At 35.9% G+C, this 25237-nt stretch overlaps 2 protein-coding genes across 3 annotated transcripts in view; both read left to right on the forward strand.

The window, feature by feature from the left end:
• Nucleotides 1-16376, forward strand: part of mbo (nuclear pore complex protein Nup88) — a 96876-nt gene extending 80500 nt beyond the window's left edge. The window contains exons 3-13 of the mRNA XM_011507801.1: nucleotides 12614-12736; nucleotides 12800-12971; nucleotides 13054-13148; nucleotides 13236-13422; nucleotides 14168-14328; nucleotides 14504-14589; nucleotides 14666-14910; nucleotides 15015-15128; nucleotides 15211-15437; nucleotides 15929-16177; nucleotides 16277-16376. Coding sequence (XP_011506103.1) covers nucleotides 12614-12736; nucleotides 12800-12971; nucleotides 13054-13148; nucleotides 13236-13422; nucleotides 14168-14328; nucleotides 14504-14589; nucleotides 14666-14910; nucleotides 15015-15128; nucleotides 15211-15437; nucleotides 15929-16177; nucleotides 16277-16340 — 1723 coding nt within the window. The 3' untranslated portion in view covers nucleotides 16341-16376. The remainder of the gene's footprint in view (nucleotides 1-12613; nucleotides 12737-12799; nucleotides 12972-13053; nucleotides 13149-13235; nucleotides 13423-14167; nucleotides 14329-14503; nucleotides 14590-14665; nucleotides 14911-15014; nucleotides 15129-15210; nucleotides 15438-15928; nucleotides 16178-16276) is intronic.
• A 399-nt stretch (nucleotides 16377-16775) lies between these two features.
• Arp5 (Actin-related protein 5) lies at nucleotides 16776-19526 on the forward strand. Of its 2 annotated transcripts, XM_011507802.1 has the most exons (7): nucleotides 16776-17046; nucleotides 17116-17430; nucleotides 17520-17800; nucleotides 17893-18111; nucleotides 18191-18492; nucleotides 18572-18752; nucleotides 18835-19526. In XM_011507802.1, exons 1-7 carry the CDS (start codon nucleotides 16944-16946, stop codon nucleotides 19459-19461), a joined length of 2028 nt encoding a protein of 675 aa, XP_011506104.1. In that variant the 5' UTR covers nucleotides 16776-16943; the 3' UTR covers nucleotides 19462-19526. The 2 variants fall into 2 exon arrangements, with proteins under 2 accessions (XP_011506104.1, XP_011506105.1); XM_011507803.1 differs by lacking the exon at nucleotides 16776-17046 and having other exon boundaries at nucleotides 17207-17368.
• The last annotated feature ends 5711 nt before the right edge of the window (nucleotides 19527-25237 follow it).

Genomic DNA, 25237 nt, shown 5'->3' on the forward strand with positions numbered 1-25237 from the left:
ATTGGCAAGCACGAGCAACGGGATACATAAGCGAGAGAGACAGAGAGGAAGGACGAGGTCGTTAATCTCTCGGTAGTAGTGGCTTCGTGAAAAATCGAGCGATCGCCCCGCAGACAAGAGCAGCCACCACAAAGAATCGTTCCCTTCTCTTGGCCATCTGAAATCCAATTACCACGAAGCTAATAAATGACTACGTTGTGCCCAATGTCGGAGCCAAGACGAAGATTTCACTGGTGAAAAACCTGGACTCGCGCATTCGACAGCAAAGACGAAGGGACGTCTAGTGTTTGTTCCACGCCCTGGTCCTTAAGAGCCCGGCCTTAAGAGCGGCGCAGAAGCCAGAGGATCTCGAAGTTTATCTCGTCCAGGATCTAGGATCCAGGATTCTGGATGCAGTATGCCACATTCGGTGTTCAGAACGTAGTCCGAAATAAAAAAAAAAAAAAAAAATATCAAGGCTGCCTGCGAGCGGAGCCGAGTTCGTCATCCCCGCTAGTCCGCTGTCCGCTCGTAAGACTCCTTTGGATGCTGGCCCTCGCCGCCGGGGTTAATACATTTACGCTGGGAAATTATTTTTAATTTGCAGACGGAAAAGGGTCGGGCGACAAGCTCACCTAAGAATTTCTTAATTAAATCGGAGGCACACGGGAGCCGTCAGGTGGGTTCCTTTTGTACGTCCGGCGCCGCTTTCCAATGCACCGCGACGCTTCATGAACTTCCTGCCCGGCCGGAGATGGGCTTTGACGCGGAGCGAGGAGCATTTAGAAAAGAATCATATTCGGAAAAAGAGCGCCTTCCCTCCCATGCAAAATGAAAATCGTATTTCACCTCCTACCCTACTACGCCAACTCATCCTCTTCCTCGCTGCCCCCTGCCACTGACATCGTCACACACCCCCTTTCTCTCTCTCTCTCTCTCTCTCTCTCTCTCTCTCTCTCTCTCTCTGTCTCACACACACACACACACACCCTCACCCACACCCACGCTCTCACCCTCTCTCCGTCACCCCATCGTCCGTCCGTCGTGGCAAGTCCGCAGCTACGCTTTGACGGACAGAGCGGCCCTTACCCGGCATATTAAATAATTCCGAGAGGACGCTCATGTGCTTTTTTTCAGCTCGGGGCGCTAAGGAGGAGTGCGCGCGCGCGCCCTGATGAAAGGCAAAACGCGCGCCGTAACGTAAGCAGCCGGGGTTGGCGGAGGGGGTGTGGGTTTGGGAGAGGTGAGGGGTTACGACGGCCTTCCTTTCCCTTTGTCCAATTTATTATTCTCCAGGAAATTACGTCTCGCGGCCTGGACGGCGCGCTGCAAATTTTATTGTCCAAGGACGCGTGTTGAGCAGCCGCGAAAGTTGCAGCGAAAGTTGCCCAAAACTAGCCCCCTTTATTTGCCTTGCATTTTCCTGCCCAAATTGCACGTATCCGCGCGGCTCGATTCGTCCAGGAAGCCGTACTCGTTTGAGGCTTGGCTCGTCGAGCTCGGCTAATTTGCACCCTGGCCGAGAAATCGCCGGTGCCTCGGTCTCGACCCAGCCTAGCCATTCTCACGAGGTCGGAGGCCGCCCAGCCCGCCTACTATTCTCATTTTTCGCGTCTGTGGCGAAATTAAATCAGAATAATCAGAATTGCTACATGGCGGGAAAAGTCGGGCGGAGCGAGAAATTTTTGCGCCCATTGGAAGGATAAGAGCAGCCAGGAAATTACATCAGAAGTCTGGAATTTTTCAATTTTAAGAAAAAGCTCGGCTGTTTTGCATCGTACGATGATGTTTATGAAGTCACCGTATTCCAGTCTATTAAACGGACTGAAAATTTTCGTCTCTTTAACCTCCCCAATACACGAAGGACGATCTTTTGCTTGGTCGACTAGCGCGATAATCATAGTATTACTGAAGAATTCGCTATTGGCCTTTATTTCTTCCTTATTTCTACCGTTTTTATGTATCGAGCTGAAAGCTCCCGGAGGAAGAAATAGGACGATAATGAATTTGCCGAGCCTACATTGTGACATATGCTTGTCGTAACACTTTCTAGCCATACGGCAAAATAGATATTTTGTTATTTGACGTTCTGCATTTTTAAGGAAGCTAGTTTAATATTTAAGCGGAGGTCGATCGAAAAACGATATTTATAAACAAGCTTTATTGCATTGGCAGCAAATGTCGATCAATCGAAATTTCAAATATTCGTTAAATCTGCAGGCTAAATACAAGTCCAATGACTAATCTATAATAACAGGAATGACCCGCAGCAATGATAATTGTTATACAATACTTCTCACTATTCATTATTAAGTCTTGAAAAATGACAAATATTTGACACGTAAACATTATCGATGCCATCGATATCTCGATGATATATTATTTCTTCGACTTATCTCAAGACTTACGTCCAGCTTGCTTTGAAATAACGTTATGATCCATCTAATGACATTCTAACTGATATTTTAGCCGATATTCAAAGAAATATCTATAGCCCCCGATATAACACAAAAAAATAAAATCCCAAAAAAAAAAAAAGACACCGTCATTGGGTTTATTTGCATTTCGCGCAAAATAAAACTGACATTAGAATATTTCGTAATAAATAAATAGCCATTTTTCGTTGATTTTATTTTACCTTGACTCGATGTTAAACGCAACAATGAAAAACTTCGCTTGCTGTACATTTTAATATCTTTTTACACCTAGACAGCTAGATTTTGTAATATATTTAACGAATAATAACCAACCAAAGCAAAAATATAAAAAACTACTACTACTACTACTACTACTACTACTACTACTACTACTTTACGGACATTAAAAAATTATGGAATATATGTTTTTGTCGCCTGCTTGTAATGTTTTTATCCATTTGGATATTTGTGACCTTGTCTAACTTGTGTGGGACAACGATGATCTTAGCCAATCTGATGACAATAAATTACTATACTTTGTACGAACAATGAAAAAGGAAACAAAAACCGGAAAAATATTACATAAAAGTAACTAAGCAAAATCGAACTGGACAATCATGAAAATCGAAAATAATTGCAGAAATCGTAATGCTAATACGCGCAAACCTCCAAACAGTCATTTTTATCATAATATTGCGAATAATCAACAATCGAAGATGTACGTTGAAGTAGAAAATAGTCACTATGCATTACATAGTAAAGTTAGCACATTGAACGACTGCAACAAAATTCAATTGTAAATTTTATAAAAATTATAATATTATATTATAAAAAGTATAAGACGCCATTTATTATATTTTCATAGTGCCAACTGGATTAAAAATACGTGGGAAAGCGGCACTTTTTACTTGAAAATTCTGAGCAAGCGAATTAAAATAAATGTCGGAATAGCGTAAATAATGCGCTTTTCGTGTATGGGTACACTGATTTCTACATTTCCACTCGGGATTTATTTACTATAATAGCATCGCGGCAACGTATAATTATAATTTTCCAACTAAAACAATAATAAATGTTACATTCTGCCACCGTTTTACTTATACCCAAACATTATTCCTGAGATACTTATATATATATATATATATATATATATATATATATATATATAAAGCGTCTAATACAAATACTTCGTAACTATTTTTCCTCGCCCCTTGTTGAATAACAAAACAAAACAAGTGTAAACGGAATGTGTCTGGGCAGGTGTAGGGGGGAGGGGTTGAAATTTAATCGGGATGTAGCTTTTCCTAGTCGCCGAGAACGATCTGAGGTCCTGTTCGAAGGAGATGGCATATCGCGAATAAAACGTAGGGAAAAAGATTAGAGAGGATTGCTGAAGTGAGGTGAGGTAAGGTGTGCGTACGTGAGACCGTGTATTTGTTTGTTTGTTGATTTGTGTGCGCATTTTTATGCGTGTATGGGATGGCGGGGTGGATTGGATAGGAGGTAGAGGACATCTCTACCTGGATACCTCGTCCCTGTCGCCGAATCGACAGTGGCACGGGAGCGGAGCCGTTGCGGCTTTGCTCGCGCCTGACGAGACAAATAAATTTTGATAATTCGCGACTAGCAACGGGACGAAGAAAAATTCGCGGCCGCCGGGGCTGCAAAGTGCGAATAAATCGCAGTGCCTTTGTCAGGGGGTGAAAGCGATAGCGGCCGGGCTTTTGACCGGCTGCCGTACGCATACATTTTTATCAATTATTAAGAACTCGTCGACCAGTTCTTTCTACCTCACGCCCCGCCTCCGCTTCTCCTCCTCCTAGTTTCATTTTTCACGAGCTCGCTCGCGCCCGCGGCCACTGCCACGACCCTCTCCGAACGAGAGGAGAGAGTCCGCCAAATTCTCGTGCGTTGCCCCCGCGTGCCAGGAACATTAATAACGCCCGAGTTAGCCACCGACCCGCTTCTTCCGCCCACCCACCCCCTCCATCCATACCCACCGACCCCTCCACCCCTCTCCTCCCTGGACACGCGAAAGTACGAGTAATAATAAAATATACGGGGCACGCGAGAGGGACGACAGAGGAGGCCTCGTCTGACTGGGCCGGACCCGCGAGCTCGCCCCCGACCCTCCTGTATCCCCGTGCTCATACTTCAGCCTTTGTCGCTCCTCCGCAAACGGATAATACGCGGATACCGCGATAAGATGGATGATTCGGATTTTTTTAAATAACGCTTTTACGGCTCGTCCGCGGTGACCGCCGCCTTTTTATCATTGGCCCCGGGTGTTGAAGGAGGAAGGGACTCGCGGACGCGGACACTGGTACGATGGGAGACCTACCCCACTGTCCCCGCGGATGCATCGTCCTGATCGTAATTGGCACGAGTCAGTCAGTGCCCCAACATGCAAGTCTCGCTCGTTGCGTATTTCTAGGAAATTTTGACCCCTCGCGTGGCAAGACAAGTCAAGGAGAGGGAGAGAGACATTTCAAGTGTCGATAATCGAGATGTAATGATCACTTATAGAGGTGTGTTTCTGATAAAATGAGCCTTACTTGCACATTGTGATGATTGTTGGACGATTAATTGCCCCGTAAATGGCATGCATTCACAATATTTGCGTTAAAACGGAATTCGGTTGTTAATGTGATATAAATTAGCTCTTAGCGCCCCGTTATATTTTCTTACAGGTTGACGAAGCTTACAATAGATAGAGATAAAAAATTGCCTATTTTATAATGGCATGCTTGCTTTATTTGGAGTTGGTTATATTTGAAAATCAATAAGTAATTAATAGTGACAGCTTAGTTCTTGCATAATTTCATGGAAGACTTTTTATTAATTGTATAAATTGTCAGACTATCTTCCATCGTCATCATTATCTTCGTCATCATCATCATCATTATTAATAATTTTATTTAATATTATAAATTTAATTAATATAAAAATACATTGATCCTCTATTAGATTTTATTATTATTAAAATTAAGTTTCTGTTTTTTTATGCTTTTTAATATTGACAATTTCTTTTTCTTTTTTTGCTTACAGATACTCTAATACTTACTTTACGTAGGGTAAAAATTCTAATAAGCTTCGTTCCAACATAAAATCTTTTCTCTCTCTCTCTCTATATATATATATATATATATATATATATCCCTCGCACACTTCCCTTCCCAGTCCTCCTCACTATCCTTCAATTAAATGCAGAAGGCTTTGATAATTTCACTTTAATCCAACACTGGCATTAACATCGCAAAAATTTGTATTGTTTTTTCGTACATGTGATTTTGTAACGTGAATGAAATAATAATAATTAATGAATAATTAATTAGTTAAAAGAATTAAGAATTTCACGTCGGTCACGATTACTAAAGAGCAATTACTTTGATAATTACCAAACAGAATAGTACTTAAAATAATTAAAACCGCTTAAAAATACGTGTATATAATAATCGAGATAATAGTCAGTCTTTAGGTTATTTGCGCATACTCGTATTATTTAATAAAATACTTACATAAATACCAGCTCAACGGTAAAATTTCTCTGCAAACTAACCTTGGGTTATACAGATTTTATCAAAATTTATTTTAGAATTTAGCCAAATTTATTTATCTAGGTACTTTTAAATATAATAAAACTGTTTTATTTAAAAGTAGTATTTGTACAAACTAATCTTATTAATGTCTTATAATCAAAAATAATAAAACAACAATGATATTACATTAAAAAAATGGAAAATTATTGAATCTCTTAAGAAAGAAAAGAAAAGAAATGAAAAGAAACGAAAAATTCAACCACAATTCTCCGGAAACGGGTCTTTAAGATATTATCATTGCCAATCATTGATAAAGACTCATAAGAGATAAAATCAGACGTATTTATGCTTTAAAAAAAATAATTCAATTTAATTTAAACTTATAGATAAATTTTAAGAAAATAATTAAATGTGATTATACGAACGTGCGAAACTAATTTGCATAATCAAAATAACTGGGGTTACCTATATCTGTTAAGAAATAAGTATTCCAATTATACACGAAAATACGTATTAATAAAATGTTTATAATTATTATTAATAAAAATGGTATGAAAACATTAAATTACAAATGCAAGGCATTTACCAAATCAGCAAAGAAATTATGGTAAAGTTCCATTATAATTATAAGTTTTTGTAATATGATAAAAATATAAGTATAAATATTATAAATTCATTGAATACAACAGCGCTAAATTAAATAAAGTCGCAATCTCATCATAAATTCATCTGAACTTTAAAAGCTTTATATAAATAAGTTAATTAAATAAGTATTTCTTGAATATTGTTAGTAATACTAATGTATATATATATATATATATATATACACATTAATTTTGTATATCTTGTTTGTATGTGTGCGCGCGCTGGCGTGCGCGTGTGTGTTTATGTATAAAGCTTTAGCCATAATTAAATGCTGTTAGATCTGTATTCTCGCGAGGTAATATATAAGTAATATATATGTATGTAGAAAGGGAAGTTTTCTCATTACATAATTAATTTTCTTAATATTTACGTGATGAAATTTAAATTCTATTGCGAGTCTGAAATTGCTCTAAGCTTTTGTCCTTTACTTTTGCAATCAAGTTTCTTTGTTAATTGCACATTTAATCCATGATGTATGATTTTTTACCCACTTTGATGGTCGATTTAAAAGCATCGAGAAATTCTTTGTTTCTAAATGGATTTTCATCGAATTTATCATCTAATAATTTCGCTCGATTATTTGTAATAATTTAGTTGAAGTTTTTTTTTTCACTTCTCAAATATATACAATCATTCTTCTCGAAGAACGTACGATAAAATTGTCTTTGCATAATGTACGCTTGTAAATGAATATATTGATGAGTTAGTTGTACATGATGGACAGAATATATTTACGGGAGTCCAAAGTCCCATTAATAGCAAGAAATAAAGAAAATGAAACATACTTACAAACAATGATTAGTCTTTAGTCGATGTGTTTAACAGTTAGAATAGTCCCCATGCATCATTATTTATTTATATCAAGCGTTAAATAATAAATGCATTCGACGCTCAATAAATGGATAATTTATCTTCTCTAGTCAATTCGATCCAACTATTATTTTCTAAAAATTATATTCTTTATATATTCCTATAATGAAAACTATATTAAAGTAGTATGAACTTGTGTCTCTCGATTTGCAAATATCTACATGTAATAGATTCTATTTTAGAATTTTGGAATTGTGAATTTGGAAAAAATAAATAAAATCAAGTTTTCAAGAATGACGGAAATTGAATGAGACAATATTATTCTTAACTTGTCAAGACTTTTGAATGATCCTCGTAATATCTCTGCTTGAGAAATTCTTTAAAAATTTGCTTTATCAACAATAATTCACTGCAACTTATTATCATTCGGTCTTCCAGAAAGAAAAAAACAAAGAGCGAACATAAGATCGAGCAGCTGATTAACTGCCATTATTAACTTTTCCAAGCAAATCCAGAAAAACACCTGTAACGTTTAATACTTGCATTGAATTATTTGCAAAGCATAATTTACGGTTTTCATTAAAAATAAAACAAAAAAAGTGTCATAATTCCCACGAAAAGTTATTCAAAATTAGGCCTTCAAGAAGTAGTATTTATGAATAGCAAAGTAGAAAGCAGCGAAAACCATACATCTTCGAATAAACAATGATATTCAAATTTAATGACAATATACCAATGTTATTGTGTGAATAAATAAAGAGAGCGTTATTTAATACTCTTACTATAGGTTACACGTTATAACAATAATGTTCATTTATAAATTAACGAATCCACAGCTATGTAATTCATGATAAAATGTTAAAATGTATGTTACAAAAAAAAAAAAAAAAAAAAAATGTACATTTTTATAGAGTAAGTTGACATTCATATTTGGCCGACTAGAATAACCGAAAACATTGCGGTTTCTTTAAAAAATCATTATTATATTGAACTATTATTGTATTGTACGATATAAATATAAATGTTCTGTGCATCCATTTAAAGTGTTTACTTTAATAAAAATATTATAAACATTATACTGCATACATTGAAACGATTACGGCCAGTCGCTAATAAAGGGATTTTCTTGATCCATGATGCGACACGCGATAAGATAATCTGCCTCAAATCTACTTACTGAAGAGACAATCTGCAGATAGTTAGTAGATGCGGCAGCTCTGTAATACCAAATGTTGAGATGCACAGGGCATAAATAGCTCAACACATGTGCATTCTACGTGTCGAACATACCACCGGCTTTATATGAATTAAAGGGACATGATGAAATTACCGACAGAACCGAGTCATTATGTTAACATTATGTCGAAATTACGATTATCAAATCTACGTCGATATTACATAATTTTTCCCACTTCAAAGGTTAACAACTATATCGTATAATTAGAAAAAAAAAATTAATTAATTAAAGCAGATGAAATTATTTTAATTTAAATCTAATTTACTATTATGACTTTCAACTTTATAAATATTTACGGAGATACATTACTAAAAATACAATACCTTGAATCATTATTACTATTATTATTATTGTTGTTATTATTATTATTATTATTATTATTATTATTATTATTATTACTAATAGTAGTAGAATTACTATTAGTTGTAGTAGTAGTAGTAGTAGTAGTAGTAGTAGTAGTAGTAGTAGTAGTAGTAGTAGTAGTAGTAGTAGTAGTAGTAGTAGTAGTAGTAGTAGTAGTAGTAGTAGTAGTAGTAGTAGTAGTAGTAGTAGTAGTAGTAGTAGTAGTAGTAGTAGTAGTAGTAGTAGTAGTAGTAGTAGTAGTAGTAGTAGTAGTAGTAGTAGTAGTAGTAGTAGTAGTAGTAGTAGTAGTAGTAGTAGTAGTAGTAGTAGTAGTAGTAGTAGTAGTAGTAGTAGTAGTAGTAGTAGTAGTAGTAGTAGTAGTAGTAGTAGTAGTAGTAGTAGTAGTAGTAGTAGTAGTAGTAGTAGTAGTAGTAGTAGTAGTAGTAGTAGTAGTAGTAGTAGTAGTAGTAGTAGTAGTAGTAGTAGTAGTAGTAGTAGTAGTAGTAGTAGTAGTAGTAGTAGTAGTAGTAGTAGTAGTAGTAGTAGTAGTAGTAGTAGTAGTAGTAGTAGTAGTAGTAGTAGTAGTAGTAGTAGTAGTAGTAGTAGTAGTAGTAGTAGTAGTAGTAGTAGTAGTAGTAGTAGTAGTAGTAGTAGTAGTAGTAGTAGTAGTAGTAGTAGTAATGATGGTAGTAGTAGTACAGGTATGAGTATTATTCGTTCGAAAGAAGAGAAATTTAATGAAGAAAATCCTTTATGACGCTTTAATAATCATAAGTGCGATACTTGCAGTTTCAACTGCATGATGATCCATCTTTGGCTAATTCTATGTTGCAGCTGTTGCAGCTGTTGCAGCTGTTATGTGAAGATTAAAAATATCAACCATAAATTATAAGCCTCGCGTTTATCCTTCACTGCTCATTCGGCTTCGTGAATCATTACTACGTCCAGTGTTTGTATGGTCCTGGAAGACAGAAAGTAGTCAACATCTACAGAACTTAGTAGCGCAAGTTTTACCGTACGTCATCAGTTGGGTAGAATTTGCATAAATTCGTAAAAATTCCTTGATTATTCGCAAAGCCGTGGAATTTTATTGAAAATTTTCGAATATGTTTTAAAATCCTATACATTTTCCATTAAAATGAAACAGTATAGCCGTCGTAAAAAAAAATTATCTAAGATTTTTTTTTGTATTTCTAATTAAAGTGGCACTTAAAACAAATACATAATTCAATTTCAAAATCCATGTTTATTACTATTCATCGTGTTGTAATAAAATAGTGAGCCAATTTGCTTATTTGATTAATTTTATGTAATTTACCATTAAAGAAAGATTTTTAAACTATATTTCGTTTTAAGCTTCAAAATGCAAATTAAAAATTACAATTGATTGTTGCAGTTGATATTATTATTTTAAATATAATTTTTTTTTTTTATTTTAAATTGTCATTAAAATAACCGGATAATGATTCCATAATACTGTATCGTAGAACTAAAATTTGTATTGTATTGTATCAAGTTGTGACTCGATCGACTTGCATATTATATATAAAACTATAAGAGAGACTCGTGCAATAAGCAGTTGAGCAATTTCTTTGAAATAATTAATTTTCCATTTCATTGCCCTTGGGCATTCCGATCGCCAGCAATATAAGAAAATGATTAAACACTAGAGTCCCAAATAATATGTCTAATGTACGATAATATCCTACAACGCGATCAAGTTAAAGTGCACTTCGACTGCCACTTGCTCATTCGCATTAATCCCCAACTAAATAATCTTTGAACGGTTGAGTCTGCAAGGTGCAAGTAGCGCCAAGTGAAGAAGAAATGGTTTTTCCATTATATCATAAGGAGAATGCAGACATCTTGCTAAATTTAATCAGATTGCTCGATTGTCCGAAAATAAGCAGGAAAATGTCAAATGGGAAAGTAATTGGCGTAAAAGTATAGCGAGGCTAGGGCTGTGCTTGAATTGGATAAGTAAATAGGAGGAATTTGATGCGAGTGGGCGTGGCCGGGGCCTAAGGTTAGGTCAGCCTGGAAATGGATTGTAATTACTTGTATTTTATTTAAAATTCCGCGTGGACCGCGATTATCTCGCGGGCGTAGACTGTACGCGGAATTTAAATCGTTCTCCCGTCGTAAGGTAGGGCGCGATGAGGAAAATGAGAGCTGCGAAAGGCGAGAGCCGTGCCGCTGCATCTGTCCGGCTCCCTCTTCTTTTTCCGAGTTGGGGCTCCAACGACGACGGAATAACATTTGCAAACCTCCCCGACGCGCATATGTTATTTTCCATGAGAAAAATTTTAATATTACATTACTTTTGGTTTTTTCTGCCCCTGCTCTGACGCCTCTCTCTCTCTCTCTCTCCCCCCCCCCCTTTCTATCTCACTATCTATCCATCTATCTATCTATCTAATTAGATCTCTGGCCCAATATCCCCGATGCTAATGTCACCGGGAATAAATATCAACGCGAATTTCGTGTATTTCGAATGGGACGTCGAATCTCAGCCCTCTTAGTCAAATAATAGAGCCGTGAATTAACAAGTAACTCGCAATAGCCTTTACCTGCAGTAATATTATAAATACTATTATATTATCTCAAAGCGCTGTGATTAGCGATCAATCAAATTATCTACATTCAACTCCTAAAGCCATACGTGATTTGCTCCCCAATTGACACATTTTTTGTTAAATATATTTATTTCTATCCTTTTTCTATTATTTGCTTTACAATATTTGGATTCCATCGAATGTGTCGACGTATAATAATAATTAAAAAAAAAAAAACAGATTCATTTCAACAACTGCATCACGATATATGGAAACAGATAAAATTGTGCAATCATATCGTTATTATTAATCAATTATTCATTTTTGTATTAAATTTTTAATAAAAATGTTTTTATTATTTCAATCGTAATTGCAGAATATTATAAAATTCTGCGAATACGTATTATGCGAAAAATAAAAAAAAATTCTTTGAAGAATTACTCCATAAATTCTACAATATTGTAATAAATAAACCAAAAATATCATAAAATGTACAACAGAAGTTACTTTATGATTTACGATCCGTATTTATGTTCATAATGGCCTTAGTATTACAATAAATCCATTGTAGATTGGAAATTAGATTTCTAAATATTAAAAATACAAGGATTATGCTTATATTAAATCAAGAAAATTTCTTGCCAAATTCCAAATTTTTTAATTTAATTTGTGGATACTCGCCTAATTTAACTTGTAGTGAGTTACAAAATTTTGTAAAAACTTCCTATTAGATTTTGCATTATACATTTTTTTAAATAAACCGGAATAAAGTGTCTTCGTGTTTTATAACATTACATCAAGTCACCGTTAAAATTTTGCAACTTTAACATTTTATTCATAATATTTAATATCACGGTCAAACCAAAAATTAAATATTAATTTGGTCGCGAGAGAGACGTTAATAAGCCCCGAGAGCTTGACAAAAGTTATTATTATTAATAATAATTAATAAAAATAGCTGCTTATTAATGCGATACTTATTATTGTGACACTTGGGCCTCTTCGTTGCAACGATACCATCGAAATACTGAAATTTTTTAATAAAGGGCTGCTTTCTAGAAAATTAATATGCTCTCTTATTCCTTTAAGGAGCCATAATTTGAACGTGTGCTGCTCTCAATTATCAACAACGGAAGTCAGAAAGGTTCGATGGCATCCAGGTTCGGCTACGGATTCTCATCTGGTTGTCCTTACATCCGATAATGTATTTCAGTGAGTGTAAAATAATAATTTACGAACGAATGTAAACATTAATAATAATTTCATAATTTGTAGATTGTACGAGTGTGAAATTCACAATGTTCCCAAACTGACAAGAACTTGGAAGATAGGACCAACTTTACATTCGCCCTCGAAAATTCCCAACTTTACCTCGCTGGGTGATACGGCGGTTGACTTTGACTTTGCCACACCGACCGTCAAACAGGATAACGACAAAAATGTCGATGTACAATCACGCGCCATATTAACTAAATGCCTTACGCATTTTATATGACCTTCACTGATAAAACCGACTTTACACATTTCAGATAAATAAAGCTTCGTGGAGGCAGATTGAGTGGCCGATTTTAGTTCTTCGCGGCAGCGGTGATGTTCTGATTGTTCGTGGTAATGTCTTAATAAAGTACGTTTAACCCATAAAGTAATTTAATTTACATTGTGTAAAATGACTAACATTACACTCAAATCAATACGCCATTATGTTTTACAGCCAGAACAAGCCTGTTACATTCGGAACTCTCTCCATGTATCCTCCAACCGTTGACAATTATGGAATTGACTCTTGTTCCATTATGTGTTTACAAACGACACCGCCCCTCGTAATAATCGCCGAATGCACCGGAAAAATTTACCATGCAATTTTACTGAACGAAAATCTGGAAGATGATGAAAAAAAAGTAACAATAACGCTGCTTTAGCTGGCTCTTTAAGTCCTATCGTATTACGAATTTGATCACAAACATTTCAATTGATTACTATAATAAATTAAGTAAATATAATGGATTATATAGTTAAATTGCATAATAACGATAAATTATATCCATATAATCAAGGAGTTTAATAGAATTAAAATGGCATCAGAATATAATCAGATATAGAATTATAAATCATATTGTTATCTATTTTAACATTATATTATTAACTTTATTTATTGTATTTATTGACGAATTTTATTCAAAAATAATATGAAAATGACACAACGTGAAATTAAATACATCTTTTATGCTTGATTTTGAACAAAAAATTCCAAAAAAAAAAAAAGAAAAAAAATTTTTATTGTACTATTTATAGAGAAATTAGTTCATGCTTTGAGGCGTAAATCGTGTGGAATCAATTGTAAAAGCTTAAACAGCACACGAATATGATTCGTTCGATTGAAAACTTTCGGTCATTACGTTGCCAAACACGTTAGGGCGCGTTTGCACTCGCGTGTACATATCTACGCGTATAGATCTATGGATCAATTAACAAATGTATTGTATATTTAGTTGTGGCTGCAAGCCGTAAAATATAACTGAAAGTACGACAAATAAGCAGCTTTAACATCAATATCATGAAAAATAATTTCAAATTAAATGAACGCAAAGCAAATATCCTCATTTCTTTCCCAACAAACTCACAATTATATCAATTTATTCGTAGACATGGTCCCAGTTTGGATCAACATACAGTCTTCACACACCCGAAGAAGCTTTATACGTTTACGAATGTGTCGAAATGGAATTGGGACTTTTTTACGATGAAAATGATAAAAAGTACAGTTGCCCTATTTATTTACACGGTGATCGAGAGAATCGATTGAGGTAAGACATCTTTACAGCGACAATCTATTTTGCATGCAATATTTTTATACTCGATCAAGTTAACAATTATAACGATACTCCGCAATTCGTCTTAAAATTACAAAATAAATTGCAAAATAACGATCGCAAATACTTAAAGCATTTCACCTGAAATAATACTGGAAAATGTTTTCAGGTACTTTTGTTCCCATAATGCCGGCATACACGTTGTTAACGTCCCCATGGTTGGTCAGCTCAACGATTATATCAATGTCAACGACTGTAAGTATTACAATGCGATAATTTCCCTTTATTCGCCTATAATTTTAATAAAGCTAAAAAACGTTAATATCTTCAGCAAACGTCGACCTCTACCTCCCAAATCTCATAAAGAATTCGAGCGCACAGTATCTTTTGAGTACGCGCACAAAGTATACGGGGAAAGAGGAAGCGACGCCGATTCTTGGATTCGGATTACTTCAGGAGCCGTGTATCCTAATCGCCGTACTTCATACTGGAGTGGTTATCGATATCTCCGTCGTTGATCTTTATTATATCCCGAAAATTGAACTAACCGCGCCTGTGCCCAGTTCCAGTAAAAAAGTTAGCAAATCCTTCTCATCCCTAGCGTTTTATAAGCTATTTCAATTATTTATTATTCTCTCTTACATTAATACGAACTCTGTAATCTCCTTGTGCTCTCGCAGGTGACTAAAGAAGCCTTCGATACTTATATTAAGCAACTGCTTAAAAGAGAAACGTCACAGCCAATCACAAAAATTGGATTGCGAAAAAATCTGACACCGCGCGAATATCTCGAGGTATTGTTCGCGAACATTATAACGGATCCAATGTTAAGCTATCGAAGCGATGCCACTGCATTAAACGATATTGTAATTTCAGTTATTGTACCGCGCAACGACGGTGTTTCGCAAACAGCATTTCGTTCGTCATGATAAAGTTCAGGCGGAAATAGGGAAGAAGGTACGGACGTTAAAAGCTTTGAAAACCCATCAACTAAAGGAACTCGAAAATCTAAGTGAAATGAAAAAACATTTGCATGAGAAAGTTGGAAGCCTAGCTGAACGATACGAAGATATAAAGGACAAACAGGAAGAGCTTGCACGAAGGTGATGTTTTTTATTTTTTAAAGCTTTTTGTTTGTTACAGAATTATAGGTTCCTTACAGAGGCAAACAATAATAATAATAATAATAACAGCAACAACAACAACAACGACGACAACAACAACAACAACAACAACAACAACAACAACAACAACAACAACAATGTTACGAATAAAAAATTAATTTTGATAATGAGATTTGTTACCATAATGTATGCGTTCATTGTTTGTATGCGCAAAACAGCTATTGGTCATTAGATTTGTTAAAAAAACTACTAAAACTCATTACTAATAGTTCAATGTCAACTCTTCCCAATTAAATCAAAATTATCCTTTTATTTGTCGAATTTGTTGCCCCTCTTTACGAACAAAAAACAAAAACAAAACAAAACAAAACAAAGCAAAAATACCTACGACAATATCGTTCATCCAATTAGCTATTTCATAACGAAATCTAATTTAGAAAAAAAATTAATAAATACACTGCACTATTTAGGGCTGAAGAGGTTCTTACATTGGTGCACTTGAAAGAGCCAAATATGAATCCAGTGGAGAGAGCCGAATGCAAAGAAATTAAGAAAATTGCAGACAAAGTGAAGGAATTAGATGTACGTCTAGAGCAGCTAAAGAAGAAAAAAGCTTCCAACCAAGTTTTAATAAGTAATGCCGAAAAACATATCGAAAAGCAGGAGATTATTTTCAAGCAATCACAAATAACTTCTATAACGACAAACCTTACGAATATGTTAGTATACGTTTAAATGAATGTTGAAATGTACTAATGTTGAAATGAAAATACTTATTTCCTTCAACCTTTTGTTGTTGTTTTTTCTTTCTTTTCCAGGGGAAAAAGCATCGAAGAATTGATCAATCGTGCCAAAACATTACGGGAAAAGGTGGACTTATAATGTATCTGATCCGAACATCAATGTAAATTGTTTATACTTTAGTGAAAAATTTACCGAATTAAAAACATTAAGATTTTTTTGTTGGCTCTCATGTTTATTCCTTTCATAAATTTTAATTCTGTACGTTCTCGATAGAGCGCAGCAGCTACTTAAGAGTCTGTGCTGACATCTGTAGAGTACAGTACGAGGCTCATGCCGAATCGCAAAACATCAATCAATTTAAAAAAATGTATGAAAATTAATAGTGAAGTTGATTATAATAAACTCCCGATGCCGTTGAATTTATACGATTATTATTTTTATCTTACGATAAACCAATTTTCATCCTCATCGATATATTAGCTTTTAGTGGTAATGTGGTATGCGACAACAACACGAGATGGCGTCGTTCCGACAAAAAAATGTCGGAATATGGCGTCTATTTACTTACCCTTGCCGAGTAGAGTCTCTAATTAAAAATATTAGGATAGAAAAAAAAAAACTTCTGGCAACGTAATTTAAGGACGGTATAATTATAGGTCTGATGTGACCAAGCCTAAAGTTAATTAAACGTATTTATTTATAATTTTGTACTACTAATAGATGTTCTTGTGAATATAAAAGATGGAAGTTCTTGAATTAAAAGATATAAAATGTGTTCCTGATATTATTCACATTTACTCTGAGAAAGTTAAATCCGAGTCAACGCCACTTGTCATTGACAATGGTACATAACCTTTATCTGTAAATAATACATCATTATAATTAGAAAATAAATGTCTAAATTTATCTTTAGGTTCTTACAATTGCAGAGTTGGCTGGGCCACTGACAAGGAACCTCAATTGGTATTTAAAAATTTAATTGCAAAACCTCGTAAGGAACGAGGGAAAAAGGATGGAGAAATTCAGGTTGGAAATGATATTATTAATATCGAGGCTGTTAGATTTCAGCTAAAAACACAATTCGATCGAAATGTGGTTACGCACTTTGAGGCTCAAGAGCAAATATTTGATTACACATTTACTCATATGGGGATTGATACGGAAGGGTGCGTTAATCACCCCATCATCTTAACTGAAACTTTCTTAAATCCCAACTATTCAAGAAAATGTACTCTAGTTTAAACAAACAAACAAAAAAAAGAATCACTCCCCGTAAGTTGCCAGACGACGGACTATAATTGTAACTTTTACTTTTAGTGATGGCTGAATTGTTATTCGAATGCTATAATATTCCATCGATCGCTTATGGAGTCGACTGTCTATTTTCTTATCAACATAATAATTGTCCCTCCGATGGGCTTATTATTAGCGTAGGATACCAGGCTACTCATATTATTCCAATACTCGATGGTAAAGCCGATACTGCAAACTCAAGACGTATAAATCTTGGTGGCTTTCACATAACGTCTTATATGCACAGATTGCTACAATTAAAATATCCCGTACACGTGAATGCTATAACGCTCAGTCGAGCCGAGGTATCGAAAGCGTAAAAGCTCGTTGAAAATTGCACCTCGTACTGTCATTGATAATGCCTAACACAACGCTTCATAAACTTACGTACTTTCAGGAACTGATTCACGATCACTCTATGATCGCATTGCAATACCAGGATGAAATTTTAAAGTGGGCCGATCCAGTATATTACGACGATAGTGTTCTCCGAGTGCAGCTCCCGTACGTGGCACCAGCGAGTACTCCGGGCCTCACAGTCGAGCAGCAAAAGGAAAGAAAACGCGAGCTTGCCCGACGATTGATGGAAATCAATGCTCGAAAAAGAGAGGAAAGAGTAAGAGAGACAAACAACAGCCTCGTACATTAAATGGCCCGGTCATTTAACATTATTATTCAACGTTATGCTTAACTAGCTTGCAGAAGACGAGGAGCAATTAAATCAACTTCTAGCCATTCAGGAGCTCCTGGAGGAAGGGGAAACCGAGGAGTTCGAAGAAGCTTTGCAATCCTATTCGCTCACCAACGAAACGGAATTGATAAAAATGATAAATAACTTGCAAGCCAAAGTTGAAAGGACTCGACAGAAAATAGTGGCTGCCAACTCGCAAGAAGAGAACATCGTGATGGAAGAGCAAAAGTCGAAGATTAAGTCGAACATGCAACCAAAAGATCAGCAAGACTTTGACGAATGGATAGCAGGCGTGAAGCGTAAAAGGTAATTATAATTTCGTACCGATCTAGCGAGGCCAGAGCCGCCGAGGTCGCTGACAATAATCGTAATGCCACTTTGCCAGGCAGGAAATTTTAGAAAAGCGTATGGCCAAAAGACAGCGTCGCCAAGACATGGCGAAGCGCCGAACGGCCGCTGCCCAAGAACGAATGAGAATCATTAGTCAGCTCGCGAGAAAGGATAAGAGAGATGACGATTTTGGCATGAGAGACGAAGACTGGGACGTATATAAGGCTATAAATAGAGTGAGATATCATGTTGTTTGTTAGCGCTCGTTAGCGCGTCCCAATGCGTCTTACCTGCGAATTGCACGTGTTTGTCATTTAGGAAGGAGGAGACTCGGACTCAGAATTGGAGCAAGAGAAGCTCGTTGAGCTCGAGGAAGTGCTGCGCCATCATGATCCGGAGTTCGAGGGTCCGGGGACATCGACGGTGCAAATGGTTCCCGGTGAGACGCACCAGCTACACGTGGGTGTCGAGCGCCTGCGTGCCCCGGAGCTCCTGTTTCAGCCGTCGATGATTGGCTTGATCGAGGCCGGCATAGCTGAGACAATCGAGTTTATACTTAAACGCTACACGCCCGAGCAGCAAACTCGTCTGGTCGGCAACGTGTTCCTAACCGGAGGCTCGGCTACTTTCCCAGGACTACTCGAGAGGCTAAAGCGAGAGCTCACGGAAATGCGGCCCTTTCGATCCAACTTTCAAGTTAACATAGCGAAAAACACGAGTCTCGATGCTTGGTACGGAGCCCGAGACTTTGCCCTCAGCGGCAGCTTACCCGAGTACTTGGTTAGTCGCAAGGATTACGAGGAAAAGGGAGGGGAGTACCTGAAGGTGCACTCGGTGAGTAACGTATACACGCCGTCGCCGGATCCGCTGCCAATGCTTCAGGTGCCAGTGGCGTCCGAGCAGATCGTCATGGAGGATGCCGCTATCGACGTGGAAATCGAATAGATCATTGGCGGCTACCCAAGGGCCCTTCGATTATAACAACAAAGGCTTTCTGCGCAAACCATTTGTTTCTCTTATTTTATTTATATATATATATATATATATATATATATATATATATATATATATATATATACATATATATACATATATACATATATATATTTATTATTATTATTAAATCGTTTAAGCTTTTTTTAGACTATTTTGTTTTCTTTATTATTTTTTCACCCCAACCCCCTTTATTTCTTCATTTCTTTCTTCATTTTTGTTCTTTCATTATTGTTTCTATGTTTCTGTAATAAATTGGAAAAGAGAAAAAAGAAGAAGAACCCAGAGTGTTTTGTCTATGGATATCTACTTTATTACACAAGTGTTTCCGTTTGTTCATGACGGTACGAACAAACTACATTGTAGTTTGTCGGTTTGCCGATTACAATATACACATCCTTCGGTTGAGCTCGATAATCCAGAGACAATTATATGCCTTCTATTTGCTTTAATTGTTTTGCCTTAATTTATGCTTTAATTCTTGAAGAATAACGACGCCCCATTCGCATGCCTCATTCTCGTTTTTTTTATTTGTTTGTCGAGTGGTCTAAAAAATGTGAAAGTGATCCCTCACGCTAGCGTCAAGTCTGACTACAGCGACCTCAGCATAGCTCACCGACTTAGGTCCACAGCTTAAACTAACATCACAATATAATATACTGAAAATATCATGGGGGCCTTCGTCATCGACCCTGTACAATCTAGCATCACCGATCCCTCGCAGTCTTCGACTCGCCGTTTGAGAGGAACAGGCTGCGCCGAGCTTTAGTCACATCGTCATCGTGGCAAGGGGAGATCGACCTAGGCCCGTTAGAGCCAACCGCCATCACCGTCAGAGCTATGCCAGTCCGCACTTCAGGACTCCGGTAGCGCATAATGGCTCCAGAGGAACGAACGATTCACTGGACGGGGATCGCTTGGCGGCGATGAGTACACGCGCGGCTCGCGGCCTTCCGTTTCATCGACAGCCTCCAAACAATCAATAGCTCGAAATAATAAAAAAAAGCGAGAGGAAGCGAGCGGAAGGAGCTGCGTTTTCACTCTCGACGGCTCGCCTCGCCCCCGCATATACCTAACGTTAAAATTTAAAAAAGTAGTGCACACCGCCTGACTTCAAAACCGTGAATTTGTCGTTTAAAAGGAACAAAAATTATATTAAAAACAGGGACATATATAGATAGATAAATAGAGATAGATAGAGAGGGAGGGGAAAAAAAAACATAAAAAAAAGCAAATCGGTTAAAAGGGTTCGGACTAGTTACGAGACGGTATTGTCGAGATTTTTAGTACTTAGCTGACGCTCGCCAATGAGAGGATTACATAAAATAAAAAAAAAAAACGAATTGCGAAGTAATTGGTCTTGTGAAGCGGGTCCTTCATTGTTTCCTTCTTCTTCTTCTTCTTCTTCATCCTCTTCTTCTTCCTCTTCTTCTCTTTTTTCTTCCAAGCATTCCCTTCGAATTAAACTACGTACGAAATCGGAAAAAAAAAATGAGAAAAGAAACGAGAAATTTATCAGAGGAGTCGTTGAAAGACGTAAAAATTAATTAAGAAACGAATTCTAATACGCGCAGCTCGCTTCGTCCGCTAAGGAAACTCTTCAGCCGATACATACACATACGCGGCTAAAAAGGACCGCCAATCTCTGCCTCGGCGCATTTGACTTAATACAACGAATCTTAAAATTTAAATAATATTCTTTACAATTATCACAGTGTGAGGTCGCTGCAGGCCAACCGTACGCTAATTTACGATTAAAAAAAGTTTATTTTTGTCTCCCCGTAACGCACTCGGTCCACCTCGTCCTCCATATCCCGTCCCCTTTTTCACCACCCCTCTCCGCCCCCGCCGCCCAAATACGCACCTCATTGCCTTCGGGCTTTTTGCTCTACGCTCGCACACGCACTTATTACCTTCCCGATAATCAAATTCGCGTGCGACGCTTTTTCATATAATTCTTTAACTGTTTATGCATTTTTTTTCTTTTATCATAAAATTGAGGTAGTATCCAATGTTAAGAGCAAGAACACCTCGTTATTAATTTATTTTTATTCTCAACGCATGAGCGAATGTACTAAAAGTGAAAATCTACTTTCGTTAACTGATCAAGCGTATTCTAAGTAAAGTATACATAGTATTAGTATATTGTTCGTCATCGTAGTAGCAGTAGTAGTATTAATAGTAGTAGTAGTAATAATCATAATAATAATAATAATAATAGCAGTAGTAGTGGTAGTGGTGGTGGTGGTGGTAGTAGTGGTAGTAGTGGTAGTAGTGGTAGTAGTAGCAGTATTGGTAGCAGTTGTAGTAGTAGTAACAAAAAGAATAATTACAGTAATAACCTACAATCATAATATTGTAGGAATGAATAGTAATTGTGACAAATAATTATTATAACTCATAATTAGTACAGCAGTGATTAATGCATTTTTTCAATATATAATGGAGGATTTATTTATATATTTATATGTATTTATATTATATATATATATATATATATATACATGTATATGTGCGAATATATATATATATATATATATATATATATATATATATATATATATATATATATATTTTTGTATGCATGTATATATTTTCTTATATATGTATAATCCTTATATGGATGGGCAAAGGGTAAGTGACAGCTATGTACAGTACATACTTGCCTTAGTTGTATCATCGTTTTACATATGTATGCATATATATATATATATATATATATATATATATATATATATATATATATATATAATATAAATACATATAAATATATAAATAAATCCTCCATTATATATTGAAAAAATGCATTAATCACTGCTGTACTAATTATGAGTTATAATAATTATTTGTCACAATTACTATTCATTCCTACAATATTATGATTGTAGGTTATTACTGTAATTATTCTTTTTGTTACTACTACTACAACTGCTACCAATACTGCTACTACTACCACTACTACCACTACTACCACATATATATATATATATATATATATATATATATATGTATATATATACATAAATACATGCATGTGCAAACACACGAATGCATGTAAATGCATGCGTGTACAAATTTATTTATGCGCGCGCAGACGCACACATGTATGTATGCGTGTGTTTGCATGTATGTGCAAATATATGTGTATATATATATATATATATATATATATATTGATGGATGTGTGTGTGTATGCATGAATGTATGTATACGGACACACAATCGCGCATGCACACACACATGCATGTATATGGTCTCATACAGTGATAATTTACGAATTACTGTTTACACATAAAATAGCCTATGTAACATGTATATATGTAGTAACTAGTCGTACGCAGTATTTTTTTTTTCATCTTTACGTTGAAGGATGTGTTTAGCCAGGATATGTCGGTGAAACTATTTATGAGTTCCTGTCAAGCTTTTATCGCCTCTTATCTTTCATCATTACTATTATTATTATTTTCTTAAAATTCGCTTTTTATTTTCTTAATTTTTAATATAATCGTAATTGCTATTATAAAAGTGTTCTTTTTATATTTGCAGTGTTCTATCGCGTGTTGCTTGTGTGAGAGCGATCTGCACTCGCGTATCTTTCTTTACTATTATTCTTTTGCTTATGCATATACATATACATATCCATATACACATATATATTCATTCATATATATATATATATATATATATATATATATATATATATATACATGCATATATACGTATGCGTATGTAATTATTATTTTATTTTGCTTTTTCTTTATCTTTCTAATATCTCCTATGAAAAACTCGTCTACAAAAATTCTATCATACGCAGGCCTCTAAGACTTACGGTAGCACGGTAAAACCTCTATAAAAATAAGAACTATCTACTGCTACTATACGTAGGCGAGAGTGGAGAAATGACTGAGGCAGTCGTGTCGTTTCATCACGGCTTTTCTTTGCTTTTTGCTTTCTGTTTTGTTTTTGTTTGTTTCCTTGTTTCTCTCTCTCTCTCTCTCTCTCTCTCTCTATATATATATATATATATATATATATATATATCTTTTTTTTAATCGACTCTTTGTTTGCTTTTTCTTGTATTCTTAGAAGGTCGACGAAATTGAATTGCGAATGTTTATTGCGCCGCGGCAATTTATGGCGATGTTACAGGCATGGCAGATTGACTTAGTGCGAAACACTAACAAAGAAGCTCATTGACAAGAGGAAGAACTATCTCTCGCACTAATTCATAAAGAAATGCTAATTCCAGGAACTACTGCAGAACATCTCGTATATGTGTATCGGTTTTAACGACAAAACGGCAAATTCAATTTTCAATTGATTCAATATGAGCTTGTGCTCGCAAGAAGCGATGAGGTTTTCCGCAGCTCTACGCTTTTCGATGGAACCTACTCTTCCCGCTGGAGTTTGGATCACTCGAGACGCGCATTTGCAGAAAGTTGCGGAGCTGATACACTGGGCATACCTCACTGATTATCAACATATTTAATGTTGCGTTATAGTTTTTCCATGAGAAAATGCCGTCGTCCCTTCGTTAGAGATTGTAGTAAAGATAGTAAAACACTATCCAAAGAAGAAGTTGATGAAGAAGAAGAAAAGTCTAACCAATCCCTATTCCGCTAAATATAAATAGAATTCATACTGAATTGTAAATAAATTACTCCTGACTTTTCACTTAATACGTTATTTTAACGATGATTAACTTTGTTTCACAAGAATTTTCATAGCTAAAAAATAAATAGCTAATTGTTAAGAAAGTTAAGATCGTCGTCAAAATTTATAATTCAATTACACTGTTTTCTTTATTTTTCCTCTTTTGTTTAATGATTGATCGCCAGCACGAAGAGAGATAAATAAAAAATAATAAAGCATTTTAATGTTATCGAGATGAAAAAAGATTGCGAACAATAAGCAAGCGTTTGATGATTGATGTTGAGCGAGATGCTGTCGAACAGTTTTAAGGCACTAAGTACCAAGGCGCAATGCCTAATTTTCTAATCGAACGTCGTGATAAAGAATAAAATAGTGGTCGAGGTAAAGAATATGAATGACAGAGGGAAAGGGGGAGGGGGGGGGCGAGAGAGAGAGAGAGAGAGAGAGCGAGAGAGCGAATGAAGTGACGCAACTCTCATAATCATCCGAGCCACGTGTGGAACAACAATTTCTTTTTTCCATCCGCGCTCCAGAAGTCAACGCGATAACGTTCGCGAAGAAGGAAGTGCAATGTTATCGATATTTATCGTAATAGCAGTAGACGTTGCATAATAACTCGAGAAGAGTGCGATTTTATTATTCGTCGCGCCGTGACTTTACGCCTCTTGTTACGCGTCCTATACAACGTGGATTCTTGCGGCTGTGACGTTAAAAACATTATACAGATTATGATTCTAATAAATAAACAGACGTAAAATTATACCGAAACCGCGCAATTGTACCGCGGATTAAGGAAGCAAGCAAAGGCGCTTTACATTTACACTAATTTACATGCCCAACCCTCCCGAGTGTAATGCAAGGGTGTTCGCGACATTCGGAAGGATTAAAAAAAAAAAAAAAAAAAAAAAAATCTCGATTTTCATTATTCGCGTCGATGTGTCGTCATCCCTTGCGCTCGCGCCAAGGAATCCTAAACTTCTATGTACAATTTCACAGAGTCGCACTCAGAGTATACTAAGAGTTGACTTTGTGCTTGAAGACTCGCAAGACCTCGCACGTAAAGGGGTAAAGTGCA

Source organism: Ceratosolen solmsi, unplaced genomic scaffold (assembly GCF_000503995.2).
Source record: "Ceratosolen solmsi marchali unplaced genomic scaffold, CerSol_1.0 scaffold1, whole genome shotgun sequence".
Taxonomy (NCBI): domain Eukaryota; kingdom Metazoa; phylum Arthropoda; class Insecta; order Hymenoptera; family Agaonidae; genus Ceratosolen; species Ceratosolen solmsi.